The following is an 18,329-nucleotide window of genomic DNA, read 5'->3' on the forward strand; positions in this document are numbered from 1 at the left end:
GACAGCAATTGGAAACAGACTGGCTGATGAAGAAGCCAAAAGAGCAGCCATGCAACAAGAAGTCCGTTTGCTGACTTTAATCCCAATAAGGCAAGGCATAAAGACAGCTCCCATTTTCACTGCTAAGGAAGAAAAGAACATGGATCAGCTGGGCGCAAGCCAATTACCTGATGGAACATGGAAAACACCAGATGGAAGAACTGTTCTAAATAAAGAAATAACTCGCAACATTTTAAAACACCTGCATCAACAGAGCCACTGGGGCACTCAAGCCTTATGTGACACAGTGCTTCGAGAATATGTGTGTAAGGGAATCTACACCTTGGCCCAACAAGAGGTGCAAAATTGTTACCTATGCACAAAAATTAATAAGAAGATAATGAGGACAGGGACCATGGGAGGTCAACCATTAGCCATACGCCCTTTTCAACGTATCCAGATCGACTTCACAGAGTTACCTCAAGTTCAAAGATGGAAATATCTGTTGGTGATAATAGATCACTTTACCCGATGGGTAGAAGCCTTCCCAACAATAAATACTACAGCCTCTACAGTAGCTCGCCTCCTCCTAGAGCAGATAATCCTCAGATATGGTATAATGGATTCTATAGACTCAGACAGGGGTCCACATTTTTCTTCAAAAATCCAGCAATTGATTTGTGATGCATTACAGGTCTCTTGGAAATTACATACCCCTTGGCATCCACAAAGCTCAGGGAAGGTCGAACGTATGAATGGAACACTAAAAATCCAATTGACAAAGTTAATGGTGGAAACTAAAATGCCTTGGATAAAGTGTCTGCCCCTAGCCTTATTGAGAATTCGTACTGCCCCACGAAAAGATGTAGGGCTGTCCCCTTATGAAATGATGTTTGGGCTTCCCTTCTGGAGTACAGTTGAGGGGTGTCCCACCTTGGGGGAAGGGGATATATTTGTTAGGAACTATTTACAGGCACTGTCACGCTCTCTTACAGATTTACGAAAGAGAGGACTATTGGCACAAACACCGCCTCTAGACTTTTCTTTACACAAAGTGGAACCAGGAGACTGGATTCTTATCAAGACCTGGAAGACTGAAAAACTCCAGCCCCAGTGGGAAGGTCCATACCAAGTTCTCTTAACTACAGAAGCTGCAGCACGAACAAGAGAGAAGGGGTGGACACACGCATCCAGATTTAAGGGACCTGTAGAGGCGCCACAGGACCCTGATACGAACTCAGATTGGACTTGTATTCCTGGAGAAAAACCTCTTACCTTACGATTTCGCAAAAAGACTTAATTCACAATGTTATTGTTATGTTCTTTGATTTTTCTTAGTTTGCCTATGTCTTTATCAGGTGTGAAATGTAAGAAATGCAGAGATACAGTGGTCCTGTTTCAGGACCACATTTGGGGAAGAAAGGAAGGTAATTTCATTTCCCATACCTCAGTTCCTGAGAAATGTTGGGCAGAAAATACCACCCAACATCCATATACCCCTTGTGTGGAAAAAGAAGGAAATAATATGGGTCATTATATACAGATTCCTAATACCACTCCTTTCCCTCTTAACGGTTGGAAAGGTGACTCAAGCCCACCATGCCCTGATGGACTCTGGTTTTGCATACACCAACGTACTGTTCCAATGAGAAGTTACACTCCACACTCGAAATTGCCTGTCCCTTTAAGACAGCCGGACTTAGTTCGAGTCCATCCAAATAACCATGTAAGTTTCGGTAATGTAATTGGGGGAGATAACCTTTTTGTAGATCTGGCAACTAAAATTGCAGGAACTTTTAATGTAACTAATTGTTGGGTCTGCGGGGGTCCACGGATGTCAGAACAATGGCCTTGGTGGGGAGAACCTCTCAATTCATTGACCATGATTTCCCGCATTTGGACAACTAACCGAACGAGATCAAGAGAAACCTGGTCTCTCTCTAATGTCCCCTCTGGTTTTTATTGTCTCTCACGAGCCGGCAAATACCCAGTAGGAGAAAGTCCCTGCAAGGCTGTATGGATTCGCATTTCGCCTGGTGTTTTCACTTGGTTTCCTAAACCTCAGACTTGGTTCTTATCCACTGTTTTTAAAACTAACATTTCGCCTGGTGTTTTCCATGGTCGAACAAGCTATGCAACCAGGGGGGATGGGAGACCCTGTAAGACTTTTATTTCAGCGTGAGATTAATGTATCATAAAACATTTCTCTTCCCTAGCTTACAATCCCCATTCATATCTATACATATATTCAACACATTTTAAAGAGAGAAAGGGGTGGATTGTGATATAGAGAATTTAGGTTAAAAAGACTTAAGTTAAAATGTGATGATTAATCATAAACAGGGAAGCCAGAACGGACAGAGAGTTTACTAGCAGTCAAGGACAGAAGGAGCTGCTGAATATGTTTTTTTAAACCTATCTTTTCATGGTCATAGTGAGAGACATGCAGGAGACAAAGGATTGATAAGAAGTGTGAGAAACAGAATTCAGTGAATGTAGAGTTCACAGCGTACGTAACGAACGTGATAATTAATAATGCAGTTATACTTAGAATGTTTTTGTAATACTAACCAATTAAAACAGTATTAATAAGAAGGGGAAGGGCAAATAATAAAGGTATAAAAATCAATGCACTGTATGTATCGGGGCTTAACTGGTGAGAAACCAGTTGAGTCCAACTCTGCAGACTTGTAAATAAAGCTTGTCGTGTCATCAGTTTTAAAGAGACTCATGTGTGAGAAGTTTTATTTCTGACAGTACCGTCCACCCATTCTCCTCCTTGAAGGAAATCTCTAGACACAAAAAGATAAGGACCAAGGCCTCCGTCACTTTTACATCTGTTGACTTGTGAAGCAACATATCATTTACATGGTCAAAATGCCGCACCTCTTACACGACTGGATCAGCTATTAACCTCCTTCAAATTTACAAAGGTGCTCCTCAACCTTGCCACCTTTGCAATCCATCCCGCCCCTTAACAGGCCCCGAGGGGTGGATGATGCCCACTGCGGCAGATGCTGGGGAACAGCCAGTTATCCCGATGCGGCCCCCCGTGTCTATCCCGATGCGGGCCCCCCCGTGTCTATCCCGATGCGGGCCCCCCCGTGTCTATCCCGATGCGGGCCCCCCCGTGTCTATCCCGATGCGGGCCCCCCCCGTGTCTATCCCGATGCGGGCCCCCCCGTGTCTATCCCGATGCGGGCCCCCCCGTGTCTATCCCGATGCGGGTCCCACTGTGTCTATCCCGATTAGGGGATCCCGTGTCTATCCCGATGCGGGGACCCCGTGTCGATCCCGTTGCGGGTCCCACGTGTCTATCCCGATTCGGGGACCACCGTGTCTATCCCGATGCGGGGCCCCCCTTGTGTTGATCCTGTTGCGGGCCCCCCCCCCCCGTGTCTATCCCGATGCGGACCCCCCCCGTGTCGATCCTGTTGCGGGGTCCCCGGTGTCTATCCCGATTCGGGGCCCCCCGTGTCTATCCCGATGCGGACCCCCCCCTGTCTATCCCGATGCGGGGCCCCCCTTGTGTCGATCCTGTTGCGGGATCCCCCGTGTCTATCCCGATGCGGGGCCCCCCCCCCCCGTGTCTATCCCGATGCGGACCCCCCCCCCGTGTCTATCCCGATGCGGACCCCCCCCCCGTGTCTATCCCGATGCGGACCCCCCCCCCCGTGTCTATACCGATGCGGGGCCCTCCTTGTGTCTATCCCGATGCGGGGGCCCCCGTGTCTATCCCGATGCGGGGCCCCCTTGTGTCGATCCTGTTGCGGGATCCCCCGTGTCTATCCCGATTCGGGGAACCCCGTGTCTATCCCGATGCGGGCCCCCCCCCCGTGTCTATCCCGATGCGGACCCACCCCCCCCGTGTCTATCCCGATGCGGACCCCCCCCCCCCCGTGTCTATCCCGATGCGGGGCCCTCCTTGTGTCGATCCCGTTGCGGGGTCCCCCGTGTCTATCCTGATGCGGGGCCCTCCGTGTCTATCCTGATGCGGGGGCCCCCCGTGTTGCGGGGCCCCCCTTGTCTATCGCGATGCTGACCCCCCGTATTGCGACCCCCCATGTCTATCCCGTCACAGCTGCTGCTTCGCGCGCTCTTGCACCATCGCTTCCCCTCACAGCGGACCCCGTGACTTCCTCAGCTACCAATCGCAGGCTGCCTCTTCATGACCGACCCGCCCCTAGCCCAGCTGTCGATCACGGGCGATCACGTCATCAATGACTCCGCCCTCGACTCGAGGGAGGGGAATAAGGTCGCTCCGCGGGGCGCAATGCATTGTGGTCGAGTGCGCCGCGTCGCCATGGAGACGGCGGACGCGCGCTTGGCTCCGGCATGGATGCTCTGGACTTGCCAACCTTCGGCTCCGGCCGTTCCCACTGCTGGGTTTCGGATTTGAAAGGCGTCCAGCCGGCCCCTGACCTCAAGGCTACTGCCGCCGGCGGATCCTACGCCCCGATCCCAGCGAAAGCCGGGCTGGCCCGAGAGGTCATCAAGTGGCTGCAGAGTTTGGACCTCAGCTTCTCCTTTAAGCACGTCAAACAGTGGGTAGAGGATGGGGAGGGAGGGGAGGCAGATGGGGAGGGGAGAGGAGGGGTGAGGAGGCAAATGGGGAGGGGAGGGGAGGGGTGAGGAGGCAAATGGGGAAGGGAGGGGGTGAGGAGGCAGATGGGGAGGGGAGGGGGTGAGGAGGCAGATGGGGAAGGGAGGGGGTGAGGAGGCAGATGGGGAGGGGAGGGGGTGAGGAGGCAGATGGGGAGGGGAGGGGTGAGGAGGCAAATGGGGAAGGGAGGGGGTGAGGAGGCAGATGGGGAGGGGAGGGGGTGAGGAGGCAGATGGGGAGGGGAGGGGGTGAGGAGGCAGATGGGGAGGGGAGGGGATGAGGAGGCAGATGGGGAGGGGAGGGGGTGAGGAGGCAGATGGGGAGGGGAGGGGGTGAGGAGGCAGATGGGGAGGGGAGGGGGTGAGGAGGCAGATGGGGAGGGGAGGGGGTGAGGAGGCAGATGGGGAGGGGAGGGGGTGAGGAGGCAGATGGGGAGGGGAGGGGTGAGGAGGCAGATGGGGAAGGGAGGGGGTGAGGAGGCAGATGGGGAGGGGGAGGGGTGAGGAGGCAAATGGGGAAGGGAGGGGGTGAGGAGGCAGCTGGGGAGGGGAGGGGGTGAGGAGGCAGATGGGGAGGTGAGGGGAGGGGTGAGGAGGCAAATGGGGAAGGGGGTGAGGAGGCAGATGGGGAGGGGAGGGGGTGAGGAGGCAGATGGGGAGGGGAGGGGGTGAGGAGGCAGATGGGGAGGGGAGGGGAGGGGTGAGGAGGCAAATGGGGAAGGGAGGGGGTGAGGAGGCAGATGGGGAGGGGAGGGGGTTAGGAGGCAGATGGGGAGGGGAGGGGGTGAGGAGGCAGATGGGGAGGGGAGGGGGTGAGGAGGCAGATGGGGAAGGGAGGGGTGAGGAGGCAGATGGAGAAGGGAGGGGGTGAGGAGGCAGATGGGGAGGGGAGGGGAGGGGGTGAGGAGGCAGATGGGGAGGAGAGGGGAGGGGTGAGGAGGCAAATGGGGAAGGGAGGGGGTGAGGAGGCAGATGGGGAGGGGAGGGGGTGAGGAGGCAGATGGGGAGGGGAGGGGATGAGGCAGATGGGGAAGGGAGGGGGTGAGGAGGCAGATGGGGAGGGGAGGGGGTGAGGAGGCAGATGGGGAAGGGAGGGGGTGAGGAGGCAGATGGGGAGGGGAGGGGGTGAGGAGGCAGATGGGGAAGGGAGGGGTGAGGAGGCAGATGGGGAAGGGAGGGGGTGAGGAGGCAGATGGGGAGGGGAGGGGGTGAGGAGGCAGATGGGGAGGGGAGGGGGTGAGGAGGCAGATGGGGAGGGGAGGGGATGAGGCAGATGGGGAAGGGAGGGGGTGAGGAGGCAGATGGGGAGGGGAGGGGGTGAGGAGGCAGATGGGGAAGGGAGGGGGTGAGGAGGCAGATGGGGAGGGGAGTGGGTGAGGAGGCAGATGGGGAGAGGTGGGGGTGAGGAGGCAGATGGGGAAGGGAGGGGTGAGGTGGCAGATGGGGAAGGGAGGGGTTGAGGAGGCAGATGGGGAGGGGAGGGGGTGAGGAGGCAGATGGGGAGGGGAGGGGATGAGGCAGATGGGGAAGGGAGGGGGTGAGGAGGCAGATGGGGAGGGGAGGGGGTGAGGAGGCAGATGGGGAGGGGAGGGGGTGAGGAGGCAGATGGGGAGGGGAGTGGGTGAGGAGGCAGATGGGGAGAGGTGGGGGTGAGGAGGCAGATGGGGAAGGGAGGGGTTGAGGAGGCAGATGGGGAGGGGAGGGGGTGAGGAGGCAGATGGGGAGGGGAGGGGGTGAGGCAGATGGGGAAGGGAGGGGGTGAGGAGGCAGATGGGGAGGGGAGGGGGTGAGGAGGCAGATGGAGAAGGGAGGGGGTGAGGAGGCAGATGGGGAGGGGAGGGGTTGAGGAGGCAGATGGAGAAGGGAGCGGGTGAATAGGCAGATGGGGACGGGTTGAGAAGTGGGTGGGGTGGTTGTGGGAAAAGCAGATGGTCGGTTTGGTTGAGGGTGGGGAGGGGTGGGGGTGAGGCTGATGGGGGTGAGGAGGCAGATGGGGAGGGGTTGAAAAGAGGATGGGGTGGTGGATGGAGAAGCAGATGGGGAGGGGTTGAGGGTGGGGAAGGGTGGGGGTGAGGAGGTGAATGGGGAGGGGTTGAGAAGTGGGTGGGGTGTTTGAGGGAGAAGCAGATAGGGAGGGGTTGAGGGTGGGGAGGAGTTGGGTGGTTGAAGGAGAGGGGAGGGGGAAGCAGTCAGGGTGGTTGAGAGGGAGGGGGTGGGAATTGAGGGGGAGAGGGGTGGGAGAGATGGATGAGGTGTGAATGATTGAGGGGGATGGGGTGGGAGAAGCAAATAGAAGGTGAAGGCAGAGGTGGGGGTGGGGGAACTGGGTATGGTGAAGGCGTAAGGAAAAGTGAGGGGCATGGAGGGGTCAAGAACATGGACCTGGGAGTAGTTCATATGAAGTAATGCTCATCAAGCACCAGGGATCCAGTTTTAATCCTGACTTCAGGTGCTGTCTGGAAACATCTCTCTAAAACTATGGGTTTTGTTCAGCACTGAAGTCCCTAACATACATTAAACCTTGTAAAGCCTTTTGTTAAGCTATATATCTTTTATGCATTAAGTTTGTGACAGAAAAAATTGGAGAGCAATTAGTCTGTCAATAATAGAGACAAAATATAAAATCCAGTATTAAGGCAGTTATTCAGGTACATTTTAAAATTCAAATGTGATTACACAGAAGGAAAAGTTGTATTTCACAGATCTAATAGTTTTTAATTAAAAGACTCAATAAAAGGGAGATAGGAGGCATAGTATCCAAGCAAGTCAAAAAAGCCCAACAATGAAGACGCTGTTTACATTCGGTACCGCACGGATGGCAGTCTCTTCAATCTGAGGCGCCTGCAAGCTCACACCAAGACACAAGAGAAACTTGTCCGTGAACTACTCTTTGCAGATGATGCCGCTTTAGTTGCCCATTCAGAGCCAGCTCTTCAGCGCTTGACGTCCTGCTTTGCGGAAACTGCCAAAATGTTTGGCCTGGAAGTCAGCCTGAAGAAAACTGAGGTCCTCCATCAGCCAGCTCCCCACCATGACTACCAGCCCCCCCACATCTCCATCGGGCACACAAAACTCAAAACGGTCAACCAGTTTACCTATCTCGGCTGCACCATTTCATCAGATGCAAGGATCGACAATAAGATAGACAACAGACTCGCCAAGGCAAATAGCGCCTTTGGAAGACTACACAAAAGAGTCTGGAAAAAACAACCAACTGAAAAACCTCACAAAGATAAGCGTATACAGAGCCGTTGTCATACCCACACTCCTGTTCGGCTCCGAATCATGGGTCCTCTACCGGCACCACCTACGGCTCCTAGAACGCTTCCACCAGCGTTGTCTCCGCTCCATCCTCAACATCCATTGGAGCGCTTACACCCCTAACGTCGAAGTACTCGAGATGGCAGAGGTCGACAGCATCAAGTCCACGCTGCTGAAGATCCAGCTGCGCTGGATGGGTCACGTCTCCAGAATGGAGGACCATCGCCTTCCCAAGATCGTGTTATATGGCGAGCTCTCCACTGGCCACCGTGACAGAGGTGCACCAAAGAAAAGGTACAAGGACTGCCTAAAGAAATCTCTTGGTGCCTGCCACATTGACCACCGCCAGTGGGCTGATAACACCTCAAACCGTGCATCTTGGCGCCTCACAGTTTGGCGGGCAGCAACCTCCTTTGAAGAAGACCGCAGAGCCCACCTCACTGACAAAAGGCAAAGGAGGAAAAACCCAACACCCAACCCCAACCAACCAATTTTCCCTTGCAACCGCTGCAATCGTGTCTGCCTGTCCCGCATCGGACTTGTCAGCCACAAACGAGCCTGCAGCTGACGTGGACTTTTTACCCCCTCCATAAATCTTCGTCCGCGAAGCCAAGCCAAAGAAGAAGACACCAGATAGTGCAATAATTAAAGAAAAATTCAAGGTGTAGTGCTACAGTGAATCACAGAGTGCAAGGTACGGTGGAACAATAGAAAAGTCAAGAGAAATAGCGAGTCATTTGGAACGAAGATGTTCCAACCGGCAGACGCAGCATGGATTCAGAAAAGGCATGTCTTGTTTGCAAACTTGTTGGAGTTCTTTGAGGATGTAAAGATGCAGTAAGATAGAAGGGTACAGGTTGATGTTGTATATTTGGATTTCCAGAAGGTGTTTGATAAGGTGCTGCACAAGAGACTTATCAATAAGATACACATGAATGAAGTCAGGGGAAGTATATTGGCATGGATTGAGGATTAGTTAACTGACAGAAGGCAGATAGTCAGGATAATTAGGTGCTTTTCTGATTGACAGACAGTGGTAAGCGGGGTGCTGCAGGGGTTGGCGCTGGGCTCGCTGCTGTTCACCATTTATATTGATGATTTGGAGGAGGGGACAGAATGTAGTGCAGCCATGTTTGCGGATGATACCAAATTGAGTGGAAAAGCAAATTGTACAGAGGATGTGGAGAGGGTGCAGAAGGATACAGTTAAGTTAGGAGAGGTCTAGCAGATGGAGTACAATATTAGTAAATGTGAGGTCATCCACTCTGATAGGAAAAGTAAAAGAGCAGATTATTATTTCAATAGTGAAAAACTGCAGCATGCTATAGAGCAGAAGGACTTGGGAGTGCTTGTGATTGAATTGCTTCAGGAAACTTAATTCAAGAGCAAGATGGTCATGCTGCAACTGTACAAGGTACTGGTGAGGCCACACCTGGAGTACTGTGTGCATTTCTGGTCTCCATATACAGAAAGGATATGCAGGTGCACAATCCTTTATCTGGAACCCTTGGGGGACTGTCAGTCACCCCCTTCGCCCGCCCGACTCGCGCTGCTAGTCTCCCGCACTGCCAGTCTCTCTCCCCACTTGAGGGTTTTTGGAGCTTTCCAGAATTTAGATGTCTGGATAAAGGATTGTGTACCTGTGCTGGTCTTGGAGGATGATCCTGGAGATGAGGGGGTTGACCTATGAGGAGAGACTAAATAGTCTGGGATTATACTCACTCGATTTCAGAAGAATGAGAGGAGATCTTACGGAAACAGATAAAATTATGAAAGAAATAGATAAGATAGAGGCAGGAAAATTGTCTTCACTGGTAGGTGAGAGCAGAACTAGGAGACACAGCATCAAGATTCAGGGGTTTAGATTTAAGATGGAGATGAATAAAAACTGGTTTTCCCAGAGAGTAGTGAATCTGTGGAATTCTCTACCCAAGGAAACAGTTGAGGCTACTTCATTAAACATAATTAAGTTTCAGCCAGATAGATTTTTTTTAGATGAATTAAGGGATATGGGGAAAAGGCAGGTAGATGGAGTTGAGTCAATGATCAGATCAGCCGTGATCTTATTGAATGGTGGAGCAGGCTCGATGGGCCGGATGCCTTACTCCTGCTCCTGTTTCTTATGTTCTTATGAATAGAGAAATGTACAGTTTAAACAGAGCAAGAGCATCAATGAGATGTCTATTTAAGATCTGATAACAGCAGGAAAGGCTGTATTTGAATCTGGAATCTGGAGTCTGGTGTTTTAAAACATGTAAAATCCCCTGTCTTCCAGAATTCAAGCAATCAGGAAGAAAATCAAGGAAAATAAATTTTAAACATTTAAATAAATAAGAATGAAATACTAGGTTAATGTATGTACCGCTAAGTTTAAAATTGTAAAAGTAAATGTTCTCTGATGCAACACAAATCTTTGGTGAAGATAGAAGCAAATATTCAGCCACCAGAGTGCCTTGGTCGTGTTGTGCTTATAGCAGCTCTTTGAATAAAGTTGTGTGAAACAGCAATGGTGTTGCCCAGAATGAAGATCTGGATAATGCCACTCACTGCTGGGCTGACTCTTAAAGTATTTCCTTATCCCTGCTTAGGAAGAGTTGCACCAGTCAGAGGTTTTATCTATAAATTTGTGTTTGGGGGGTGGGGGTGTAATTAACTATAATATTATTGTTTGTCTTTCGGGTGGTTCCATGGAGGGAGAGGAACCTGCAGATGCAGCAACAGTTAAATGTTTTCGTAGAATATGACTGAAAATTAATTAAAATACTTAAGGTTTGTATATTCTTGCAAGTGAAGTTTGTTCAGTGCAAGTACTGTATAGTATTTTTGTCTTTTAAACTATTTGTTCTTAACGCAGATGTATTAGACATTGTAAAAGTAAGTTTCATATAACTGGAAAATACACTTAATCAGCATCTACCAATCCCCATAGGTGCTGAATACCAGGGGTTTTACTGTCTATTCTGTCTGACAAAGGGGGAAGAAGAGTGTGTGACTGGGTTGGGATGGGATCTTTAATTTGTTGGCAAGTTTCCTGAGAGTGTGAGCTATAGATGGAGTCAGTGGAGAGTCTATGGGGATACAGGCAGATTAAGTAAAAGATTGAGAGGTGGTAGACAGATAGAATATCACGTGGAAAATGTGAAATTATGCATTTACATGAGAAGAATAGTAAAAAAAAAAAATGTTCTTTGTATTTCCCAGAGACTTCTGCAATGGTTATCTTGTTGCTGAAATCTTCTCTTGGTACTATCCTCTTGACATTGACATCAATGCTTTTAATAATGGAGTCTCATTCTCTTCCAAGCTGAAGAACTGGTCAAGACTTGAAAATGTAAGTAAATAATCATGAGAGCTCATCCCAGAAATTGTTTTAATATTTAAATACAATGTAAAATAATTTCTAAATCACCATAATTCTCTCCTGCAAAACTCACAATTATAACTTTAGTGTTATGAAGTTTTCCTCCTTAAAGCTCTGTCAACATCATCAGTAGACAATTAGCCGACTAACCTAGACATCTTTGGGATCTGGAAGAAACCCATATTAAGATAGGAACTTTCAAACAGCACACAGACAGCATCTGAGACCAAGACAGTACTACCTATTGCCAAAATGCTGCCCCTTAACATGTACTTAGCATGAAGTATATTGGGTGTGATATTTACAGACAGGCCTCAAAGAGGAGCTGGAAGGATTTAGCAGATCAGGTATTATCTATAAAAAGAAATGCACTGTCAACTTTTCAGGTTAGGATCCCTTTACAAGACTGAGACATTACATGTTCCAAGCTACGGTTTTCCCGCAGCGAAGGTTTTGCAGGGTGGTTTCAGTAATGCTGGTGCCTAATCTGAATGCTCCCATAAGTTAAGGGAAAATTGATGAAGGCCATTGTACGATAAAACCCCTAATATTCGGAATTCAAGCAACTGGCAAAATAAACTGAGGAAACTATATCTTAAAAATTTAAATAAATAAGAATAAAATAATAAGTAGAAAATACTAGTTTAAAATTATAGAAGTAAATGTTCTCTGAAGTAACACATAAACCTTTGTTGAAGATATGAACAAATATTCAGCCAGCAGAGGGCCTTGGTCATGCTTTGCTGATTGAATAGTGTTTGAATAAAATTGCTTTGCCCAGGATAAAGAGCTGGTTGATGCTACTTGCATGTTGGGGTTGACTCATGAACATCGATTGTGATGAAATGCTTTGAGAGGTTGGTCATGGCCAGCATTAATGCAAAGCATTATGCAAAGACCTGGACTTAATGCAATTCGTCTATTGTCACAATCGCTCCACAGCAGACGCAATATCGCTGGCTCTCCACTCAGCTCTCTTTCTCTTTCTCTTTGGCTTGGCTTCGCGGACGAAGATTTATGGAGGGGTAAAGTCCACGTCAGCTGCAGGCTTGTTTGTGGCTGACAAGTCCGATGCGGGACAGACAGACACGGTTGCAGCTCTAGATCACCTTGAAAACAACAACTCCTACATATGGCTGCTCTTCATCAACTTCAGCTCAGCCTTCAACACCATTATTCCCTCAGTGCTAGACAACAAGCTCCAAACTCTGAGCCCCTGCAACTGGATCTTTGACTTCCTCATTGGAAGACCGTAGTCAGTATATAGGCTTAGTATTCTAGAGGAAAATTAAATGTAATTGATTGTAATTTTAGTATCCAGTTATATTCTTCTATTTTTTTACTTTTCTATTTGTATTCATTCTTTTCTATTTTTTTCTTTTTCTGTTTTACTTTTTGGAGGTTATTTATTGGGGGTGGTGGTTATGGGAAGAGTTGGGGGTATATATATAGATTTGAATAAAAAGCAATCCTTTACTTAAATTCAATACATTTATTAATATCTAACTAAAATGTTAAAAAAAAACAATGGCTCTGATAGATGTCATTGAGATTAAAATACAGTGTTGTAATAAAAAGGTGGAGCTGTGCTTTATTTTGAAAGTAATTATCTTTCAGAGAAGAAAAACAATATTACGAATAAATATAAATTACAGCTTGATATTTTGTTTGGAGCCTATGCTGTTATGGAAGTTTAACAATGTATTTTCAAATTTACTTTTCATTTCAAGTTTATATTTAGAAGAAAGCTGAATATTCCCAAGGAATTCATTCATGCTACAATGCACTCAAAGCCTGGGGGAGCAGAGTGTCTGATACAATACATCTACACTTTGCTGACAAATAGACCGTAAGTATCGATATTCTATATTGCATTATGCTTTATAAAGAGCAGGTTTGCTTTACAACTGAGGATTTCTACACATGCAAATGACCACTGAAGGGATTGAGTTTCACACTTCTGTGGTGGATGAGATTGCCAGCCCATTTTGTCTAAACTCTAAACACAGAGAATAATCATTTGGACTAAATACTAGATGGCTTAATTGGACCTGTGAAATAAACCAGATTAAGAATCGCTGTAAAGAAGTGACAAACAATGCAATGTCCTGTTACAACTTTACCACAGCATGTACATTTAAATTGATTCCTCATTTCTATGTATTTCTAATTTAATCAAATGTACAAAGTAACACGAGTGTGTGCATAGTCCACTGCTGTACCTCTATAATTGTGTGGCGAGGTACAATTCAAATGCTATCTACAAATTTGCCAATGACACCAGGGTCATCAGCAGAAATGACAATGAGGAAGTGGGCAAGAGTGAGATAGATCAGCGAGTTGAGTGGAGTCACAAAAACAACCTTGCACTCGACATTAGAAAAACTAAGGAACTGATTGTGCACTCCAAGAGGGGTAAATAAGGAGAATACAAACCAGTCCTCTGAGGGTTAAGAACTTCAAATTCATGGGTGTCAACATCTCTGAAGATCTAGTCTGGAGCCTCTATGTTGATGCAATTATGAAGATAGCTCGCTATCAGCAATAATTCATAAGGAGTTTGAGGAGGTTTGGTATGCACCAAAGGCACTTGCAAATTTCTACATGCGTACCGTGGAGAGCATTCTGACTTGTTGCATCACTGTCAGGTATGGAGCTGCCAATTCAAATGACAGGAAAAGACTATCCTCAAGGACCCTTACCACCCCCTTCACACTGCTACCATCAGGAAGGAGGTACAGGAGTCTGAAGACAAACACTTAAAGGTACAAGGACAGCTTCTTCCCCTCTGCCATCAGATTTCTGAATAAACAATGAACCACAGACACTACCTCAATTTCTCTTCTTTTGCACTAATTTTGACCTCTAATGCAACTACAAAACACAAGCATTTTCTTGACAATAATATCTGATTTTGAGTGATCATTCAGCTATGATATCCTACGGACTGGAAATAAGTCATTTGGCCCACAAAGTAAACCATCAATCTTTTCAGAAACATAAAGAAAAATTGCTGCTGACTGTTATGAGCCCAGAGAACCCCAAAATCAAGCAGCAATAGATATTCACCAAGACAAATGGTTACTTAAACAAAAGTTGCTTTTAATTATCTTTAATATGAAAACAGAATCACACTTTAATTTATCACTATTGACTTAACTAACCCAACTTAACCCCCTTCTAATTCTAAACACACATGTATGTAATGTGTGTGTAAGTTCAGAAAAGTTCTTTGGTTCACACTCCAATCTCACTTCTCATTCCTCCAAGTTCACTGGTTGCAGGCAATTCTTATACTGTGCACAGAATTTAACATTTATAAAGTTCAAATGCTATCTACAAATTTGCCAATGACACCAGGGTCATTGGCAGAAATGACAATAAGGAAGTGGGCAAGAGTGTGATAGATCAGTGAGTTGAGTGGAGTCACAAAAACAACCTTGCACTCAACATTAGCAAAACGCAGGCTTTGGTGCTTTAAAGGTAAATGGTTACCGCTCAGGAAGATTCTTGTCGGTTTTCAAAGAGAGATTTGTTGTTTCAGGATGTCCACAACTGATTAATTCCATCAGCTACTTCAGTGTCTTGCTGATTAAACTTGTCCCTTCAGGGTTCTCCAGATGATAACCTCTTTCTTTCAGGTCACCACAGAGTGCCTTTTGTTTCTCTTATTCCAAGTGAAACATTAGACAGCCAGTCCTCTCCCTTATATGAACCACAAGAACTTGGACCAGGCCAAACCAAGAAAAGAACCAGTCTTCCAAATGGGGTTTTCCAAAAGCTTGCCAGCTTGTCCTATTCCAGTCCTAGCTGCTGTTGCTGGCTGTAACACTGTAGAAGTATCTCTGTATGTGTCTTTCTTTCTCTCTCACACACACACAAAGTGAGAAAGCCCTTTTGACTATCTCTGCTTGCAAAACCACATGACCCTCTTCGGATAGCTCCAGAAAATATGCAGCTCTGACAAGCTCTTTCACCTGTTGCTTTTTTGTAAACAACAATCCATTAGTGAAGTCTCTTTGGCCCTCTCTAAAGCTCCCACAAAGGCTGTGGGGCCAATATGTCTTGCATTGGCAAAGATCTGTTTTAAGGTGTTTGTATGTGACCTACTCTAACAAACTTTCCCAATTTATCTCCCAAAAACATATCTATATACTCTGTCACATCAACCAATGAAAGAACATAAAACAGTTCAGCTCACAATGTTGAGCTGATCTAAGTAAAAATTATCCATGACAATCTAACCATTCCCTCCTTCGCTGTCCATAACTCCTTTTTTCAAAAAAAGCATCCATCTTCCCACCTAAGAGTCTTTTAAATGTCCTGATTGTAACAGCCTCCACCACCACCCCTGGCAAAGCATTCTACATACCAACCATTCTATACAAAATACTTAACTCTGACATCTCATTCTCCCACCTTAAATGTCCTCTGTATTGGCCATTGCAGCCCTGATAAAAGTGTGTGTGTGGGGTGGGGGGGGGGGGTGGGGGTGGGGTGCTGGTAGTCCATCCTATCTATGCTTCTCATGTTCTTATACATTGTGGTCACTCCATAGATTAAATCCCTAGCTCACTTAACCTCCAATCCCAGCTGCATCCTGTTAAATCTCCATTTTACTCTCTAAAGTTTCCACATCCTCCCTAAAATGAGGCAACCAGAATGGAACACAATACAGTACATGTAGTCTAACCAGAGTTTTGTGGAGCTGCAACATTACCTCATGACTCTTGAATTCAATCCCCAACTAATGAAGGCCAGCAAACCATATGTCTTTTTAGCTACCCTTCCAACTTGTGTGACAACCTTGGGGGATCTTAGACCTGGACTCCAAAATCCCTCTGTTCCTCTGCTTTATTAAGAATTCTGCCATTAACCAGAACTATTCTGCCTTCTGGTTCAATCTTCGAAAATTTACCACTTCATACCTCTCTGATTGAACTTCATCTCCCACTTCTTTGCCAAACTTGGCACCCTGGCTCTACCCCTTATTAACCTATGACAACCTTCTACTCTATCCACAATACCTCCAACCTTTGTGTCATCTCCAAATGTACTGACTCACTCCTCCACTAATTCATTTAAGTAATTTATATAAAAAAAATCACAAAGAACAGGAATATCAGAACAGTTAGATCCCTGAAGAGAATTAGAACCCGTAAAAAAAGGTTGATTTGAAGAAGTTCGCTGAGATTAAAATGGCAGCCTTTAAATCAATGTTTATTTAATGTTGTTCACTGAAAATTCTCTATACTTTTGGTAGATCTTATTTGCTTGAACCAAATTTAGAATTGGTTTGAATTTCCCTTCAATGATGTTGCGTGCCTGGAGTGCTGTTTTAGAGGACAGAGGAAGCCCAAAATATGGTACAACTGACCACACTTTGTCACTGTGTTTAACTGGAGGGATTTAATATTTTTTGCAAAACTGGAAATGCCAGCAGTGTGTAAAGACCAGGGTAACTGCTCTTTCATAAGAATATTTTTACATCATGGTATTATCATAATTTTATCTTGCTGTTTGTTCAATGGATTTCAACACCCTTTCACAATATCAGAAGATGGGGATTACCATTCAGGATTACACTTTTCTTCAGGTCTTTGAGATGAAAATGCTGGAGAGAATGGGGGAAGCCATGTTAGAAATGGATTGAATTTCTGGAGAAAAAAATGGTTTCTGGTCATGAAATCATTTTTTTATTTGGGCTCCATAGAAAATAATTGTTGAATTATAGACACATTTCTCAGAATAATCTTTTCTAAAATAGAGATTTTTTTAAAAAACCTTGAATAAAAACTTATAACTCATTAAAATGTCAAATGATTCATAATGGCAACATTGTGCAAGAGTGTGGTGGTACACCACCGGCCTACTGCAGGGAGTGACCTCTGTACATGCAGAAGAGCATGGGGACAAGGCAACACCTGGCCAACTGTCAATAAGCCAACATGAATGATCCAAGCCCTACCCTGTTGGCTGTCAATCACCCACCAGGATACGAGCTAGATCCGGCCCTTTGAAGACAGTCTCAGAGCTTGCAACAGCATTCCTCACAGCCAGCTATGTAGAAGTTTATGTCGACTAAAGCCTGTAGAACAGACTTTATGTTTTGTGTGTTTGCTTCTGTTCAATAGTGCACCACAATGTGAAAGGAAAATATATGGCTTTACTTAACCCTAATGAAATTAAAAACTTGTTTAAAAAGAAAGGATTATGACTACACTGGAAATATCATCGATGTACATAATGTTACTAATATACAACTGCAGTATATATTACCCTCTTTACCTTATTTTTCAAGATGTGTGTAAAATGCACTTGAAATCAACGGAGGAAGAAACTTAATTAACACATTACATTTCTTCGTCCTATCATTGATCAGGATATGTTCTTGGAAAAGTTATGTGGTTCACCATGTCCCAACTTACCATCTCCCTGCCATTTTGTTTCATCTATTTTTAGAGCAAAACTCATCCTCGATGATGAAATAAACTTTACAAGCTATGCTTACCAAGAAAAATTGCCAATGGTTGCAAGATCAACTGTTGCCAATGCTATTCAAAACAATCTGAAGTTGACTGAGGTTTTGGAACGACCTGACCAATTCACAAATAAACAGAAAGTGTTGAATATTATCGACCTACATATGCAACTGAGGCAACTGGCAAGACAGCAAAATCCAAGTGAGTAGACAGACATAACTATCTGTACATGGTGGCAATTTCTTAACCATATAACAATTACAGTATGGAAAGAGGCCATCTAGTCCGTAACAATCCAAGTGATTTCCTCTAGTCCCACCTACCTGCATTTTGCCCATAACCCTCTAATCCCCTCTCATCCATAAACCTATCCAACTTTTCCTTAAATTACAAAATTGACCTTGCTGTATCCACTTCTCCAGGAAGGTCATTCCATTCAGCCACCACTCTGAGTGGAGAAGTTTCCTTTCACGTTACTTCTAAACTTTTGCCCAAGAACTTGTGACCTCTTGTTTGAATCTCACCTACCCTTAAAGGGAAGAGCCTATTCACATCTATTCTGTCTATCCCCCTCATAATTTTAAATACCTCTATCAAATCCCCCCTCAACCTTCTATGCTCCAATGAATAAAGACCTAATTTAC

At 46.2% G+C, this 18,329-nt stretch overlaps 1 protein-coding gene across 1 annotated transcript in view; it reads left to right on the forward strand.

The window, feature by feature from the left end:
- The first annotated feature begins 4,282 nt into the window (after positions 1 to 4,282).
- The window catches only part of spata4 (spermatogenesis associated 4), a 41,886-nt gene continuing 27,839 nt past the window's right edge, over positions 4,283 to 18,329 (forward strand). Inside the window, 5 exon segments of the mRNA XM_069940879.1 lie at positions 4,283 to 4,301; positions 4,304 to 4,523; positions 11,044 to 11,173; positions 12,934 to 13,052; positions 17,666 to 17,886. Coding sequence (XP_069796980.1) covers positions 4,283 to 4,301; positions 4,304 to 4,523; positions 11,044 to 11,173; positions 12,934 to 13,052; positions 17,666 to 17,886 — 709 coding nt within the window.

This window comes from Narcine bancroftii, chromosome 1 (genome assembly GCF_036971445.1).
Source record: "Narcine bancroftii isolate sNarBan1 chromosome 1, sNarBan1.hap1, whole genome shotgun sequence".
Taxonomy (NCBI): Eukaryota; Metazoa; Chordata; class Chondrichthyes; order Torpediniformes; family Narcinidae; genus Narcine; species Narcine bancroftii.